Source organism: Balaenoptera physalus, assembly GCF_965194825.1.
Source record: "Balaenoptera physalus genome assembly, chromosome: 1".
Taxonomy (NCBI): domain Eukaryota; kingdom Metazoa; phylum Chordata; class Mammalia; order Artiodactyla; family Balaenopteridae; genus Balaenoptera; species Balaenoptera physalus.
The window spans coordinates 142,810,344-142,826,510 of NC_138882.1; the positions used below are offsets into that span (position 1 = coordinate 142,810,344).

A 16,167-nucleotide genomic window follows, 5' to 3' on the forward strand; every position below is an offset into this window, starting at 1 on the left:
CGTGGCATGTGGGATCTTCCCAGACCAGGGCTCGAACCCGTGTCCCCTGCATTGGCAGGCAGATTCTCAACCACTGCGCCACCAGGGAAGCCCTTGGTTTTTTTATATTACATTTAGCAAATATATTTCTTCTGCAACTGTCATGAAAATTTTTAATAAAAAGCACCATTGTCGGGGGCTTCCCTGGTGGCGCAGTGGTTGAGAATCCGCCTGGCAATGCAGGACACACGGGTTCGAGCCCTGGTCTGGGAAGATCCCACATGCCACGGAGCAGCTGGGCCCGTGAGCCACAATTACTGAGCCTGCGCGTCTGGAGCCTGTGCTCCGAAACAAGAGAGGCCGCGATAGTGAGAGGCCCGCGCACCGCGATGAAGAGTGGCCCCCGCTTGCTGCAACTAGAGAAAGCCCTCGCACAGAAACGAAGACCCAACACAGCCAAAAATAAATAAATAAATAAATTTATTAAAAAAAGCACCATTGTCTGGTTTTTCCACTTGTACTGAGGATAAGGTGGCTGTGTATAAAATTAATAACATTATGTAGGATTTCTTATATGTTTGCAAATATACATGTATGTGGTCTGACTGAAATAACATTAAAAAAAGGTTTTGAAATTTGTTTGACAGAGAGAAGCCCATCTGGAAGTGCCTTTGGGAGTCAAGAAAATCTGAGGTGGAGGAAGGATATGACTCACTGGCGTCAAAACACTGAGAAGCTTGACAAGTAATATAACCTTCTGTTTTATCTTACTGATGGGTTTGTTGAGTTTCAAATACAGAGGAAAATGATTACTTTTAGTGTTATTTTTTATATATTAGGCATTCAAATCTTAGAAGACAAAATGGTTATATTTTATTTTTAAATTTTAGATTAAAAATGATTTGAGGGAAGAATTTTTCATATGGTATAGTAAAACAAAAGGTTACATATTGTAACAAAAAGTTACAAATGTTACTCTGTTTTCCCCCAACAATCACCTTTGGAAAATGCATTTGGCAACTATTTTTTAAATATATTTTGGGTGTCACACTGAAGTAAATATTTCAAGGATTACAAAAAATTAGAACACTAATCTTTGCCCTCTTAAAGCTTGAAATATAAAGAAAGACAAAACACTACAAGTCTTCTGTTTCTAGCATGGAGGCAAACTAGGTACACTAACTGACCACCCTACCGCCAAAAAACAATCCTAAAGGACTGCATCTTCAGCCTAAGGGGAGCTGGAAGTAAACCCTTCTCACTGCCCAGGTAACCATAGGTAAAGTTGCTCCGCTTGACACTTGGCATTTCAGGTGTTATGGGGCTAACATTTTTTCCTGATAATTTGTAATTACAAGTTAGCCCTCAAGTTACTTGACTGGCCCCCACAGCTTTGAGCATATGGTGACCAACTCATTTGGGTCTGCCTAGTACTCCTCATTTTAGTAGTGAATGTCCCATGTCCCAGGGAACCTCCCAGTCCTGTCCTAAAGTGAACCTGGATGGCTGGCCCCCCTATCTGAGAACCGTCTTCAGCCCAAGCTTTAGAGGATTCTCACAGATGAACTTCAAGAAATATTAGCTCTCAGACAGTAAAATCATGAAACGTAGGAAGCAAGTCCCTGTGAGAGCCAGCAGAGAGAGAAGCAGCAGGGTCAGTACCATACAGATGAGTTTGGAATTGTCAGAAACTGTCTAAGTCTCTACAGGCTGCTATGACAAGATACCACATGCTGTGTCACTTTTAAACAACAGAAATTTATTCCTCACAGTTCTGGAGGCTGGGAAGTTCGAGATCATGGCGCCAGCAGATTTGGTGTCTGGTGAAGGCCCTCTTCTGTGTTACAGACTTCTTGCTCTGTCCCCTTATGGTTTAAGGGCAAGCAGACTCCCTGGGGCATCTTTTATAGAGGCACTAATCCCATTCTCGAGGGTTCTGCCCTGATTATCCAATCACCTTCCAAAAACTGCACCTCCTAACACCATTACCTTGGGCATTAGGTTTTCAACGTATGAATTTGGCAGGGAATGCAGATACTGAATCTCACTGTGTTAAAAATTCTTAAAGTTTGAGTTTCTGCATTTCTGTCCTCTTTGTCCATGTTCGTTTCTTTTATTATTTTTCCACGTGTTGTGTTTTTTAGAAATCAAAAAGCACCAAGAGACTATGCTATTAGTATGTTGCTTTATTTCTGCATTTGTATAATGTGTTCTCTTTGCTTATCTTACTATGTTTTGAGGGAGCCCTTTTTTTTTTTTGGTATTTTCCTGATTCTTTTTGTTTAACCATCTTGTTTTGTCATGTTTCTTCACAAAATCTTGCTGGAATTTTAAGTTTGGACATTATATATTTTGTTGTCCAATTTAATTCTAACTATGTTGTATTTTCTCCTTAAATTTAATTTGTAAAATGTAAATTCATAAACTGTTCTCTTTAGTGACAGTAATAAAGATTCAGACTTTAACATCTAAGAACTTTGAAAAGTTAGCATTTAATATATCCTTTTATTTTTGCTTTGATTTATGTGTTTTTTGTCTACTTGGATGTAATATATAGTTTCTGCATATGTATTGCAACTAAAACAAATGTCGACTTTACTCATAAATCATATATAGTTATTAAGTTTTTTATTTTCATTAAATAATACTTTTGTAAATATTAGTATTCAAGTAAACTACTTCATTACATCAAGTTGTTTTATTTCTAATGAGTGATTCCAGCCAGAGTCTCACTGAAGAGTCAAATCATTTTCTGTATTAAAATTTTTGTATCAAAAATTTGGGGAAATTAGACAAAACTTTATTTTTAAAAAAGATCTTTTATCTTAAATAAATATGTTGAAAGTCCTTGAAATAGTAATATGAATACTAAACATTTTGAATGTTGCTTTACATGAAAGCAGCCCTAAATACAAGCCCACATAGCACCACCTAGTGTCTACGTACCATTCAGAATAAAACAGTTTTTCCTGTGTTTGCTGCATCTCTGAAAACTAAATATTTATGCCTTTTGTGGCACTGTAGCACTGTAATGGGGTGAGAAAGTCTGTATTGGCATGGTTGAAAAAATGTAGGTTAAAACAAAACATTTTAAAATATGCAAAATACTGTCTTTTTCCTTATTCTCTTGTAACTTTGCATTCAGGCAAATATTGAAAAATGGTTCCCCTGAAAAAGCAAAATGGTTCCAAGGTTTTTTATTTCTGTGCATCTTTAAGTCTTTTTTGAATTGCAGATCTATTGGCTTTTCTAAAAGATAAATATAATTTCTTATAATATTTTGTATTAGGTCAAGAGCAGAGATTGAACATGAAGCACTGATTGATGGAAATCTGGCTACTGAAGCAAATCTAATCATTTTGGATACATTAGAGATTGTTGTCCAGGTAAGAACACAAATTAGAGGAATTTAAAGTAGTATAGATTTGATAAGTTAGGGTTGGGGGGAAAAAGTATTTATTGAACCATATGGTTACATTTAAATATCAGTAGATCCTAGAAGTTATGTCCTTGCTCCTCTTCTTTTCTCATTTAAAACCTATTCATTCTTCTCCACCTCTTTTTTTTAATCCAAATCCGTCTCAGCTTCTTTTCCTTGAGGTCTTCCTAGATCTTACATTGTCTTTTTCCTATTAAAATCTTTATTTGTTACTTATACATATTCTATCTCTCTAACCAAATTGCAGTTAACATCTCTATTTTATTTATCTATTTTTAAATTGCAGACAGTTTCTGTAACAGAATCCAAAGAGAGCATCCTTGGCGGGGTGCTGAAAGTGCTACTACATAGCATGGCCTGTAATCAAAGTGCAGTTTATCTACAACACTGTTTTGCTACCCAGAGAGCCCTGGTTTCAAAGGTGGGTTATTCTTGTACCTGCTGTCTTGTCAGACTTTGCTTTCTTTATTAACATTGTCTAAGATCATTTGACACATACATTGATCATATTTTAAATATACTTATAGTTAAAATTTTAGTAATAACCTAAGACTCACGATTCTTCTTTGCCTTTTCTCTACTGCTTACCTTTTGGAATTTCTAAGAGTAGTTCTGATGTGGAGAAGGGCCTGAAATTACTAGCTTATTTTATTTTATTTATTTTTTAAAATAAATTTATTTATTTTATTTATTTATTTTTGGCTGCATTGGGTCTTCATTGCTGCATGCGGGCTTTCTCTAGTTATGGCGAGGGTGGGCTACTCCTCGTTGCGTTGCGCGGGCTTCTCATTGCGGTGGCTTCTTTTGTTGCGGAGCACGGGCTCTAGGCGCGTGGGCTTCAGTAGTTGTGGCGCGCAGCCTCAGTAGTTGTGGCGTGCGGACTCAGTAGTTGTGGCACATGGGCTTAGTTGCTCTGCAGCATGTGAGATCTTCCTGGACCAGGGCTCGAACCCATATCCCCTGCATTGGCAGGCAGATTCTCAACCACTGCACCACCAGAGAAGCCCAATAGCTTATTGTAAATATGGGGCTTTTTGTGTTTTCTCTTCATCTTATTTTGACTGTCCCTTATTGACTTGATTTATCAAGAATTCAATGTATAGGTTGTTCAGTCTGTTGAAATTAGCTTATCCTATGGTAAATGGAAAGGAAGGTGCTTAAGCTGTTTGTTCAACTACTTCAAATATTTATTTCCTATGTTTGTTTTCCTCTGGAAATGTGTATTCTTAATTCTTGAAGGTAGCTATTTCATCTTAGTCATCTTATAAGATGGAATGCAGAGCTGTTGATGAAATTTAGCCAGTGAAAATAACTTATATACTATTTTGTGATAATAAAAACATTTCACAGAATTATTATGTGTTAGTTACTATAGTAGTAAGTGTTTTATGCACATTATCTAATCTAAGGTAGTCATACAGTCCCACATAGATAACATTATTAGGCCCATTTTAAGGATGAGAAAACATGTCCAAGGCCATATTACTAGTGTAATCCATACTCGAACCCAGTCTGTCTGGCTCTGTGGGCCATGTTATTAACCATTAGTAAATATTGTCCCTTAACATTCTTTTAATTCCTGGGCTACACCAACAAATCTCCACATCAGGCTATATTGACATATCTCTGGAACTTTTACTGCATAAATTCAGTGTTGGTGTTGTTTCTTTACAGTTCCCTGAACTCTTGTTTGAAGAGGAGACAGAGCAGTGTGCTGATTTATGCCTCCGGCTTCTCCGGCACTGTAGCAGTAGCATCGGTACAATACGGTCACATGCTAGTGCCTCCCTTTACCTACTTATGAGACAGAACTTTGAGATTGGGAATGTAAGTGTTTCATCTCAGGATTGTATCTTTGATTCATTAGGAAATATAACTGCTGTAGATAACTATTAAATGGGTTCGGGGGGGAGCATGGAATTTTTCTGGTATGTTTTGAGTCTAATATTTGTCTTTCTATTTCTCATTCTGTGGACATCTTATAAAAGTCCAAATCTTCAGTTTTACTTCCTATACTAAAAAACAATGTGTAGTAGTACAGATTTAGAATATAAATATATGTTGAGCTATTGTAAATTTTAATTATTATCATTAAGTGAAATGAAAGTCATAAGGAAAATTAAAAGTTAAATATCTTGGCTTGATATTTTATGATTATATGCCAGTCTTTGAAGAATTCCGTGTTTTCATTTATGTTTTTTCATGTGATAATAGATTTGTGTTGTATTTTTCCTAACTTTATGAGTCAAATGTTTAGTTCATTTATTCTTACTCATGTAAGTATTTAAGGTCTAGAATATTCCATTGTGCACTGTTTTTGGTGTCTCATTGGTTCTGATATGTAGTATTCTCAGTATTCTTGGTTTGTAGATATTTGTAATTTCAGTTTATATTTTCTTTTTAACCCAAAGTTTTAAAGTTTTGATGATAATTTTTAGTTGTTTCTTTTTTTCTGGCTGTGCTGCAGCTTGCAGGATCTTAGTTCCCCAACGAGGGATTGAACCCGGGCCCTCAGCAGTGAAAGTGCGGAGTCCTAACCACTGGACTGCCAGGGAATTCCTGATAATTTTTAGTTTTATTGCAAAGTGATCATACAGTTAACATACTATGTCTCCTTTTTGGTACTATGGATGTGTGTGTTTGTGTGTCCAATCATATAATGTTTTTATGAATGTTATGCAAGCATTTAAAAAGAAGGGGTACTCTTTATTTTCAGAGTATTGAGTTAAACAGATATACCTTTTAATTACATTATTCTGTTTTTCTTTATTTTTGGTCCATTTGGTGGACTGAAGGAGATGATTTAAAGCCTACACACTGTCTATTTCTCCTTTAGATCTTATTTGGTAAATTGATATTCATAACTATTTGGTATATTTATAACTACTATTCATAGCTATTATATCTTACTATGAATTATTCCCTTTAGAATTGAAAAAGACCCTGAATTGGTTTCATTTAAAATTTTTATATTTTTGGCCTGAATTCTGCCTTGTATGGTATTAAGATACCTCTGCTTTCTTTCTAATTTGAACGTGTCTTCGGTTACCTTTGCCTATCCTTTTGTTTTCACTTTTTTGAATCACTTTATTTTAAACATGCCTCTCATATACAACATAGAGTTGGGTTTTGCCTTGTAATCCAGTCTCTAAATTGAATTAAACCTTTTCATACTTGTTATTCTATCATGTACGTCCTAGAGTTGTGTTGTATTATTTTGTTATGCTTCCCCACCTCTCTCCTTAAAAAAATTTGTTGGTTGTTTTCATCTTGCACTTATGGTCAGTTCACCATATTTTTTTGGTGTAGTCTTTATTATATTTAAGAAAGTTTGTATTGTTCTAATGATTACCTTTATAATTATATAATACCTTCAGCCCTCTATTTCTTTAATCATGCATTCTCAGTGGAGGCAGTATTACCACCAAGCTAGTGAATATTGGTTCTTGGGGGGTGAAAGAAAATCTTAGCTATCACAGTGGCTTTCCTTGAGTTCTTTTATTTCTGGCATTTTTTTTTTTTTCCTTTCTAAAGTGAATGGCTTCATAAATTTTTTATAATTTAAGGCAAAATATTTTGTTAGAATTTTCATCTGTTTCATGACCATATTTTCCTATTAAGTGTTTCTTACCTGGTGTTTCACTGATCTTCTTTACCTTTTTGTTACTCTACATAGAATGAGATAGTTTATATTGGCCCAGGTATTTATAGGACATTCCTTCAGTAATGTGTCTGTCATGGGATTTTGCTGTTGTATACACATCTTACGTAACTTCCTAAAGTTTCTGGTCAATCTATTTCTAGCCAGTCCTTCCAGATTTTTAGGTCATTTTGTTTCCAAGACAGATAGTTTTTAATCACTTCAGAGTGAGTTTCTTATTTAAAAGAAGTATTTTTCTCATTATGTCTTAAATCTGCACCCTAGGATTCCTCACTATTTACTATCCCCTCCTTGCCTTCCATTGAAACTGCTTCCTATTTAGCTTGTCTTGGCAACCCTTATGCATTTTTCTAATATATGGATTGTGTATCAGTCTCTTCATTTTGCTGAAATAGAGTTTATGGATTTTTTTCTGTTCATCTTTTATTTTTATATGAAATCCAGGAGAAGTAGGAACTTGCTGTCTCACACTATCCTATTTTTACTGGAAGCCAAGTCCTCTTTCCTAATTCAGAACAGAAGAATCTAGTTACTTTATGGTTCTTGTTTAGCTTTTTAAATAAAGTCCCTAAAATTTGACTACACTTGGAGTTTTCTTGATTCAGTCTTCTGTTATTTTAGGAAAGCTTTATATAATAGGATGAAAATAGGTGATTTATCATCTTAGTGTGAGGTAGTGCCTCTAAAAAGGAATAGGTAGTTTATAACTGGCAGTGATTTTATATAGTTGATAGAATCAAGAAATACTAGTAGAAAAGGGAGAACGTAAGCTCTTATAGGCATCACTCCAAAGATTCTACCTTTAAGTTTCTTTATACAGGATGTGAGTTAAGTTACTTTTTCATAGCAGTGGACCTAATGAAAGGGTCTGGAATGCAAAGACTGCGTCTAACACTGAAGAATTTTGTGATGTTGGTCAAGTTCTTTAACCCATCTGTAAAAATGGTATTATTATTAATAACATATACCTCATAATAGATCAATGTAAAGTCTAGGCACAACTTCTAATTCAAGTCTAACACACAATTTTTATTTTTTACCCTGTTTTGTAGGCTATTATTACAGCAAGATTCTAAGCTTTATGTCCTTTTAAAAATAAGATTTCAATATAAACATTTCATTAGTTTTTCAAAAATATTTTGCATAGAATGGTATTTTTTTTACTAACCTTTTCCTTTTAGGAAGTAAAAAAAAAAATACTTTTTCACTTTAAGCTTTCCTGTATTAAATGTTTACCTGGCAATTTCTCTGTTACAGAATTTTGCCAGGGTTAAAATGCAGGTAACCATGTCACTGTCTTCCTTGGTGGGCACATCTCAGAATTTTAATGAAGAATTCTTAAGACGTTCTCTAAAGACTATACTGACATATGCTGAAGAAGACTTGGAATTGAGGGAGACAACATTTCCTGATCAGGTCAGAAATGCTACTTTTTAGAGCATTAATTGAAACAGGAGTTGTAAATAGGCATTTTCCAAATTGTTAGATCAAACTTTGGTTTTAACTGGAGGAACCTATATTTTTCTTTCATCCATGTGTGTCATAGATAGGGCTGAATCTCTTTGTTTTAATAAGCCACCCTCCCTTCTCAGAATGCTTAATATCTTTGGTGTTTAATTCTGTGAATTTGTACCAAAATAATATTAGACTTAGGCAGTATGGACAAACAAAAAGCTTTTTGATGAAACTATTCCCACTGATTAATGTAATTTGCCTCAAAAACTAAAGTTTCTGCAAACTACCTTTTGGGAAAATCTGAAACATAGGAGAAAATTTCCTTTTGTGTTATTTTCCTGTATTCCCTATATCCCTATATGTATTTTATTTCTACTTACAGTTCTGCTTGTTTCTGGGTGAGAGAACTGAAAAAACAAGTCTGCTGAGCAATTTGTATAAAGTTTACTACCCTTCACGCATCTTACCACAGCATACCCAGACTCTTTAGAACTATATCAAAATCATATTTGTTTTGAAATCTTTAGATGCTTATTGAAATATCTTCCAAATGAATTTAATGATTGTGAATGAATAAACAGTTGAAGGATGCTTTTCATACAATTCTCTGCTACAGGTCCAAGATTTGGTTTTCAATCTCCATATGATCCTTTCTGATACTGTTAAAATGAAGGAACACCAGGAGGATCCTGAAATGTTGATTGATCTAATGTACAGGTAACATTTGTTTGATTCACTTATACTTTGTATAATGGGGCTTAAATTAGTACGATACACAGAAAACATGAGATTAAAAAAATACAAAAATTATTTGTCGTTTTCTAACGGTAATTGAAAAGTCAAAATATGCTTTATCAGATCCCCTCACTTCTTCTTTTAAGAACTATGAATAACTGTTTGGTATATTTATTGATTATCAAAAACAAGAGGGTTATTTAAAATAATGACACATTTAACACCTTGGCATCCTGGGCCCTAGATTTCCTAGGAAGGCCCAAGATCCATATTTTAAATGTAAAAATCAGTTCTTTAGGAAGAAAATACAGTGTATTAACATTTTACTACAATATTAATTTTGCTGATTTTAAATATGGTTTTGCCTATAGGATAATATTTATAGGGTATTTTGAGAATTTTGTAATTCCTGTTGTATCTTAAAAGATGTAAGTAAAACTTGACTTCTTTGCCATATGACCTTCTCTTTTTACAGTTTTGGAGTTCCTTAAAGGCACAAATAAAACAAAAACAAATATTTTCTTTAAAATAAAGATGATACAGTGAAACAATCTTTTATAAATTTTTTTCCTTGAATACAAAACTTGTTTATATTCCCATAATAAACATGTAAATTCCCACAGTTTTTCCCTTACTGACTGTTTCCTTAGTGGCCAGATTTTCATATAAAATGTCCTTTTTTTAGCCCCCCACTGCAAAAAACTGATATTACCCGTTCCATTGGCCCACAGTTATTTCTCTAAGCATAGTCAAAGACATTTTCATACCACCCAAAAAACTTGTCTTAATAGGTTGTGTTCAGTAACAGAAACCTAAACACTGAACAAGCAGTTTGAACTCCCTTCCAGCTTGGGAAGCAAATGCTAATTGAGAAGAATTTCTGTTCTAACTAGAATCGCCAAGGGGTACCAGACCTCTCCAGACCTGCGGCTAACCTGGTTGCAGAACATGGCTGGCAAACACTCGGAACGCAGCAATCATGCTGAAGCCGCCCAGTGCCTCGTTCACTCAGCAGCACTTGTTGCTGAATATCTGAGCATGCTGGAGGACCGGAAGTATCTTCCTGTGGGATGTGTAACATTTCAGGTAGGAATCTGCCAGGTTTACATTAAATCAAGGTATGTCCTTTTTTGGATTTAACTATTCTCACTGGTGTTTAGATTCATTCAGCTTGTAAGGAAAGCATAAAGACTGAAGGTGATACTTCAGTAGATGAATTAACATTTCACTATCACTTTCATTAATACATTTTTAAAGTGTATTTCTCATTAATTCTCTTCCACATTTTCTTACCTCTGCATTATCAGTGCTGTGTATACTTATTCTCTTTGCCTATACTGCTGTGGACTTTGTAGCATCTATGAAATACATTCAAAATATTGAGAATCAGAATTCAGTGGAAACTCTTAATTGGCTTTTAATTAAAATACCAGGTAAACGAACATTCTCCATTCCCTGTATAAATATGCTAATATATGACTCAGAGATGATAGTTTATGCTCTAGTACGGTTACATCCCCCTTACCCACTAGTTGAATTCTTTGCTTACCAAGAGTTAGTTATGCTTTGCTTTTCTTAAAACCTGTTAAGGCCAGGTTTGGGAAGTTACAAAACTTAATTAAATATTATGTTCTCTGATAAATCTAAATACAAAAAGAAAGTGAGTTATTGTTTCTCTGAAAACTAAGTTGAATGTTTTGCAAAGAGATCAGACAAAGAAAGAATGGGGGAAAAGCTTCGAGAAGTCTAGGATAATTTGATAATTTTTTAAGTTCAAGTTTTTACTCTAAAGAAACCAAAACTGGAAATCTTAAATAAAGGTTGCATTGTGGGTATTTAGTCAAGAGAGATTACATGGAACTCTGATCTCGAGACCCATACACAAAGAAAAGGCCTTAGATCTACTTCAGGAAATTGACAAATGAGTGTATATCTACTGTGAATATTTAGGTTCAAATCAAATATTTAAGGTATGTAGGTATCATTTCTTTTTTAGAAATGATGGCTGATCCCAATCTCATTGGGTAAGAGGGCTTTTAATATACCTGAGTTTTCTCATTAACTTGATGTATGTTAGGCAAGCCAAGGGACCATTTTTGTACCTTATTTTCCCCGAAACAGAGTTTTAGCAAGATCAATTAAATTAAAAATAAAGATTGTTTAAGTCTCCGTAGGTGTTCTATGTGATATTATGATTTTCCTTAGCCCATGACTTTTCTTAATTTCCTTTCTTGCAACTTTTTATTAATGGAAAAGTTATCTAGCAGTGGTGTTACACTTTATTGTCATCTTCACAATACAAAAAGTTTTTGGAGATTTGTCTTTTATCTTTGCATGGACTACCCTTTTTTTTTAAACTTAAGCTGGTAGCTATATTTCATTGTCAATTACTTCTTCATATACATCTTTATGTTAAGAAATTAATTCCATTTCACAAGCCATAAACATTTTTTTCCTCCTAGAATATTTCATCTAATGTTTTAGAAGAATCTGCAGTCTCAGATGATGTGGTATCTCCAGATGAAGAAGGTATCTGCTCTGGAAAGTACTTTACTGAGTCAGGACTTGTGGGATTACTGGAACAAGCAGCTGCTTCTTTCTCGATGGTAGATGACTCTTATTCATTTCTTCCCACAATTACATACTTCTTGATTATTAGTGACATGTATATTTATGCTTTCTGCCTACGACCCTGCTTTTCCTTTATGGTAGTTTTCTCTAAGTACCTTAAGAACCATCTAGTAACATATTTTCTTTCTAGATTCATCATTGCTTATTCCTTTTTATTTTAATAGTCTGTCACTTCCTCCAGTGTTTTTCATCTGCTTGTTTGTGAACCAACACTTAGTCTATAAGAGATTTTTTTTTTTTTTTTTTTTTTTTTTGCTTTACAAAACTTTACCACCAAACATTTTCTAAAACTTCAAAATTTAAAAAAGCCCAGCAAAACGGAAAGCCTGTGGTGCTCAGGAAAATTATGGCCACTCATCCCGTTGGTTGCATAGTGAGTTCTATTAGATAGATACTGAAGTGTTATCAGGAGCTTTATGAACTACATCCTAGATCCCTTGTCTGATCTACCCTACCGTGCTATAACTCTAATCCTTTCCCTCCCCATCTGTATGTGAAGAATTAAAGCAGTCATGTGGATCTGAGATGGGATGTTTGTTGGAGAAGGAAAAAATAACCAGCCAAATCCCTGCTTACTTTCTTGAACCATGGTGATAGGGTCACCTACTTTCTGTGAGTTTTCTGCTGAGTGTTTAGTATCCCAGCACCAAGGTTTGGGAGACAGTGAGGTTCATGTTAAGGTAAAAGGGAAGCTTGATGTAATATACAGTGCTTCCCACCTTCCCCATTGTACTATTATTAGGAATTGGTTATTGCTTCTGCTGGCCTTAACCCTCCCCAGAAATATATTGGTTATGGGTATAGATTTAGGAGGCATCAGAATTCAGAATTCAGATCCTGGCTCTGCTACCTTAGTAGTTAAATCACTTCAGGCACAAGTTACTCAACCTACCAGTGCCTCACTTTTCTTAACCATTAAATGCATCTAATAATAGTACCTACTTCAAGGAATGTTGTCAGGGTTAAATGAGTTAACCTATGTAAAGTGCTTATCACAGTGCCTGGCTCCAGGTAAGTTTTAATGTGTTTGCTATTATCATCCTCTCATCATTATTGGCACTTAGAAGCAATTCATTTAATAATGATTCTGAGACTCAAAGAACGTTAGGCTTTGGTCCACTTTAAAATTTCTTATTTTTGAAGACCTTGATCGTCCCGATTCCTACCCCGGATCTCTGTCCCTTGAGTTTCAATTTAAGTGATCTGAACTAGCAGGGAAAAAAAGTTTTTTGGTATTAATGGAATATTTTAACAAATATGCATTCTCTGTGTATATGTGTTTAATTTTAATAATTCACAGCAGTGAATTTAGATTGGGGTACAGTGGCCTATATTACAGAAGCCTATATTTTGCAAGAACATATAATTGTGAATTTCATTCTTTTTCAATTAATCTATTTAATATTAAGTAAAATAATTACTGGGCATTTTAGTTACACTAAATATATTTTACTATTACAGCTACATGATTGCTTAAATATACTCCTGAGAACTGACTAGAAAATATGAGAACCATATGTTTTCCTTGGGAAAATAATGTTTGCTGATGTGTGAGGCAGTGGGAACTCAGTGGCTCTTGGAAAATATCTCTCCTTTCCTTCACTACAGCCATCAATCCATTACTAAAGACAAGAGAGTGGGTAGCAGTGTAAACACATTTTGTCCCTTACTCTGATTATAATCAGAGCAACCCTTGGCCACCTTCTGACCAACTAAGCCCCTACTTGAATAAAATCTTGAATAAAACCTTCTTATGTTTTGTTAAAAATCAGTGATTTTTCCATAGGAGAGTTTCAATAAGATTTCCTGTGCCAATTTAATATTTTGGAAAAGTTAATAATTTTAGTGTCCTAGGAGGCCACAGGTTATCTGATATTTGCGTATCTGTGACCAATGTAATAATTGGGTTTCTTTTATTCCTCTGCTCAGAATTAGTTTCTGCAAAAGTTTATGTGCGTATATGAGGACACACACATACACACATTTATTTTAGTTAAGTAATTACTGGGTAGATAAAAGCAAAATGTCCAATTCAAATTATATAGAAATATAAATATGCATGTATTATGTGTGTGTATTTTAAATGCACAGACACAAACACACATGCATACATATCCATTCATCCATCTAGAAGAGATAATATTACATTGTGCAAAATTATTTTATTAGGCCTTAATCAAATTAAAAATTAGTAGTGTTTGTTTTTATGTCCGATTGGAAGACAGTAGTATTGTCTTAGTAGAAATATTGTGAGTTCATAAATTGTAATTCACTTTCTTATTGATGTAAAAGAAAGCAATATCTTATTCTTATAGGCTGGCATGTATGAAGCAGTTAACGAGGTTTACAAAGTACTTATTCCTATTCATGAAGCTAATCGGGATGCAAAGAAACTGTCCACTATTCATGGTAAACTTCAAGAAGCATTCAGCAAAATTGTTCATCAGGTAATGATTGTACTTTCTAGCTTCAGTATAAATGGAGAAAACTGTCTACAAGCATTAGTGTTGCTTTGTACTAATGTCAAACTAGATCTCATGAAATGACCATTTTAATCAGGTTACAAATGAACAGTGTCAAAATGATGGTTCATGGCCAAAAGCAAGACTCATTAACAAAACTGAATTTACCTAAAGTAGATTATGATCATCATAACCTTTCTACATAGCTTCTCTTTTTTTCCTTCACTTTTTTTGAATTATTACTAGTTGCTGAATTTTTTTAAACTGTGAGTTATTTTCTGTTTCACAGTGTGGGTTATAGTTATGAATCTGATTTTTAAATTGATTTCTATTCATTTGCTGCCAAAAAAGTTTTTATGTTTAACTTTTTATTAAATGATATGAAAGTTTAATAAACTCCTAATATTTTTAATGATTTCAACTGAACTTTTAACTGTTTTTCCCATATATTTTTATTCAATCATCCTTTGACATATTTCTAATATGAAAATAATGTTTAGTGAAAATAATGAATAAATGGTTGTCATGTTTATTCAATTATAATAGTATGATTTCAGTACTTGTTTATAGTTCATGGAATCCACATATTATCACTAAAATTAAAATTAAAATAAACTTGGTTTAGAAATGAGGTAGACTACTAGCAGTTGATTTCCCTGAAGCTAAGTCACTGGCTCCATTGAAATACTCTGAAGTATCCTGTTGAGGCTCCTCTTTCTCCACTTTTCTCTTCCCTTCCCTGTGCTACCCGTGCTGTTGTCTGCTACTGCCATCATCAAAGAAGGAAGTGGAGTACTGGTTTTCCACTTTTTCCTTCAGTATTAGTCCTACTTTATTGTCTATCAACTTGACCTCCTCTTTCTTGCCATGGACTAAGCTGTTCTGGATGAATTGATGTAATCTGAAAAATTTTAAGTCTTAAATAGGGCCACTATACTGTTAAGCCAGAATTTTATTATTGTTTACTAAAATGTTGAAGTTGCAAAAGATCATTAGGATTCTTGATCACAACAGTTGGGTCTTTTTATAATCAGTTGTACGTATACTGTTAAGGAAATCTCATCCCAGCTTCCAGAGCTATAAATTGCAAATTACACATCAGGTCTAGAACATCTAGAGCTAGTAGCTTCCAAGAAACTTTCATCCATTTGTATCAAAGACATCTGAGTGAAATTTCAATGTCTATTCCAATTTACCTGCGGTACTTCAGTGAAGTGCAGTTCACATTAGTTAGTGATCTAATTTAGACACAAATGAAACAAGTAGTTAGCTTTCTTTCCCCCAAATTTGTACTTTTCACTTATTAAAGTTTTAAAAGGTGAAATTTTAGCTTCTAGGTTTTGAACAAGCAATTTATAAAATTATCACAGGTCTTAAGTGAAGGAATATGGTGTTTAAAGTACCCTGGTGTTTTCTATACGAAGAAGAATTTATGGTATATGGTGCCTTACACTACTGAACTTCTTTTGGCTTTTTTTTGTTCTTTTTAAATAGTTTTTTTTTTTTATGACTTGCCCTTTTTTTACTTTTTATTATACAGAGTACTGGCTGGGAGGTAGGTAATGTTTTAGTTAGTTAAAGACACTAATAGATTGATTTGATCAGATTTCTTATGCCAATGCTTTGCCCACATGTGCTAGCTGTGGGCATTCTGTTGCTGTCTGCTGTCAACTGAATTCATTAACCAAAGAAATTTTGTTAAAATACTGTAAGTTATGTTAAGATATTTATTATTAAGAGGTTGTAGGCAGTGCATGGAAATCCATATGTTACACTAATGAGATTCTTTGGTAAATGAGCCACTT

At 34.1% G+C, this 16,167-nt stretch overlaps 1 protein-coding gene across 8 annotated transcripts in view; it reads left to right on the forward strand.

Moving 5' to 3' along the window:
- Positions 1–16,167, forward strand: part of DOCK7 (dedicator of cytokinesis 7) — a 184,685-nt gene that overhangs the window by 147,425 nt on the left and 21,093 nt on the right. For 6 of the 8 annotated variants that reach the window (XM_082453122.1, XM_082453125.1, XM_082453120.1 and 3 more), the window contains 10 exons: positions 627–723; positions 3,269–3,365; positions 3,705–3,839; positions 5,093–5,245; positions 8,337–8,495; positions 9,151–9,251; positions 10,163–10,355; positions 11,732–11,875; positions 14,216–14,347; positions 15,903–15,917. In XM_082453122.1, the coding sequence (XP_082309248.1) occupies positions 627–723; positions 3,269–3,365; positions 3,705–3,839; positions 5,093–5,245; positions 8,337–8,495; positions 9,151–9,251; positions 10,163–10,355; positions 11,732–11,875; positions 14,216–14,347; positions 15,903–15,917 (1,226 nt within the window). The remainder of the gene's footprint in view (positions 1–626; positions 724–3,268; positions 3,366–3,704; positions 3,840–5,092; positions 5,246–8,336; positions 8,496–9,150; positions 9,252–10,162; positions 10,356–11,731; positions 11,876–14,215; positions 14,348–15,902; positions 15,918–16,167) is intronic. The other 2 variants (XM_082453123.1, XM_082453126.1) reach the window with 1 other exon arrangement.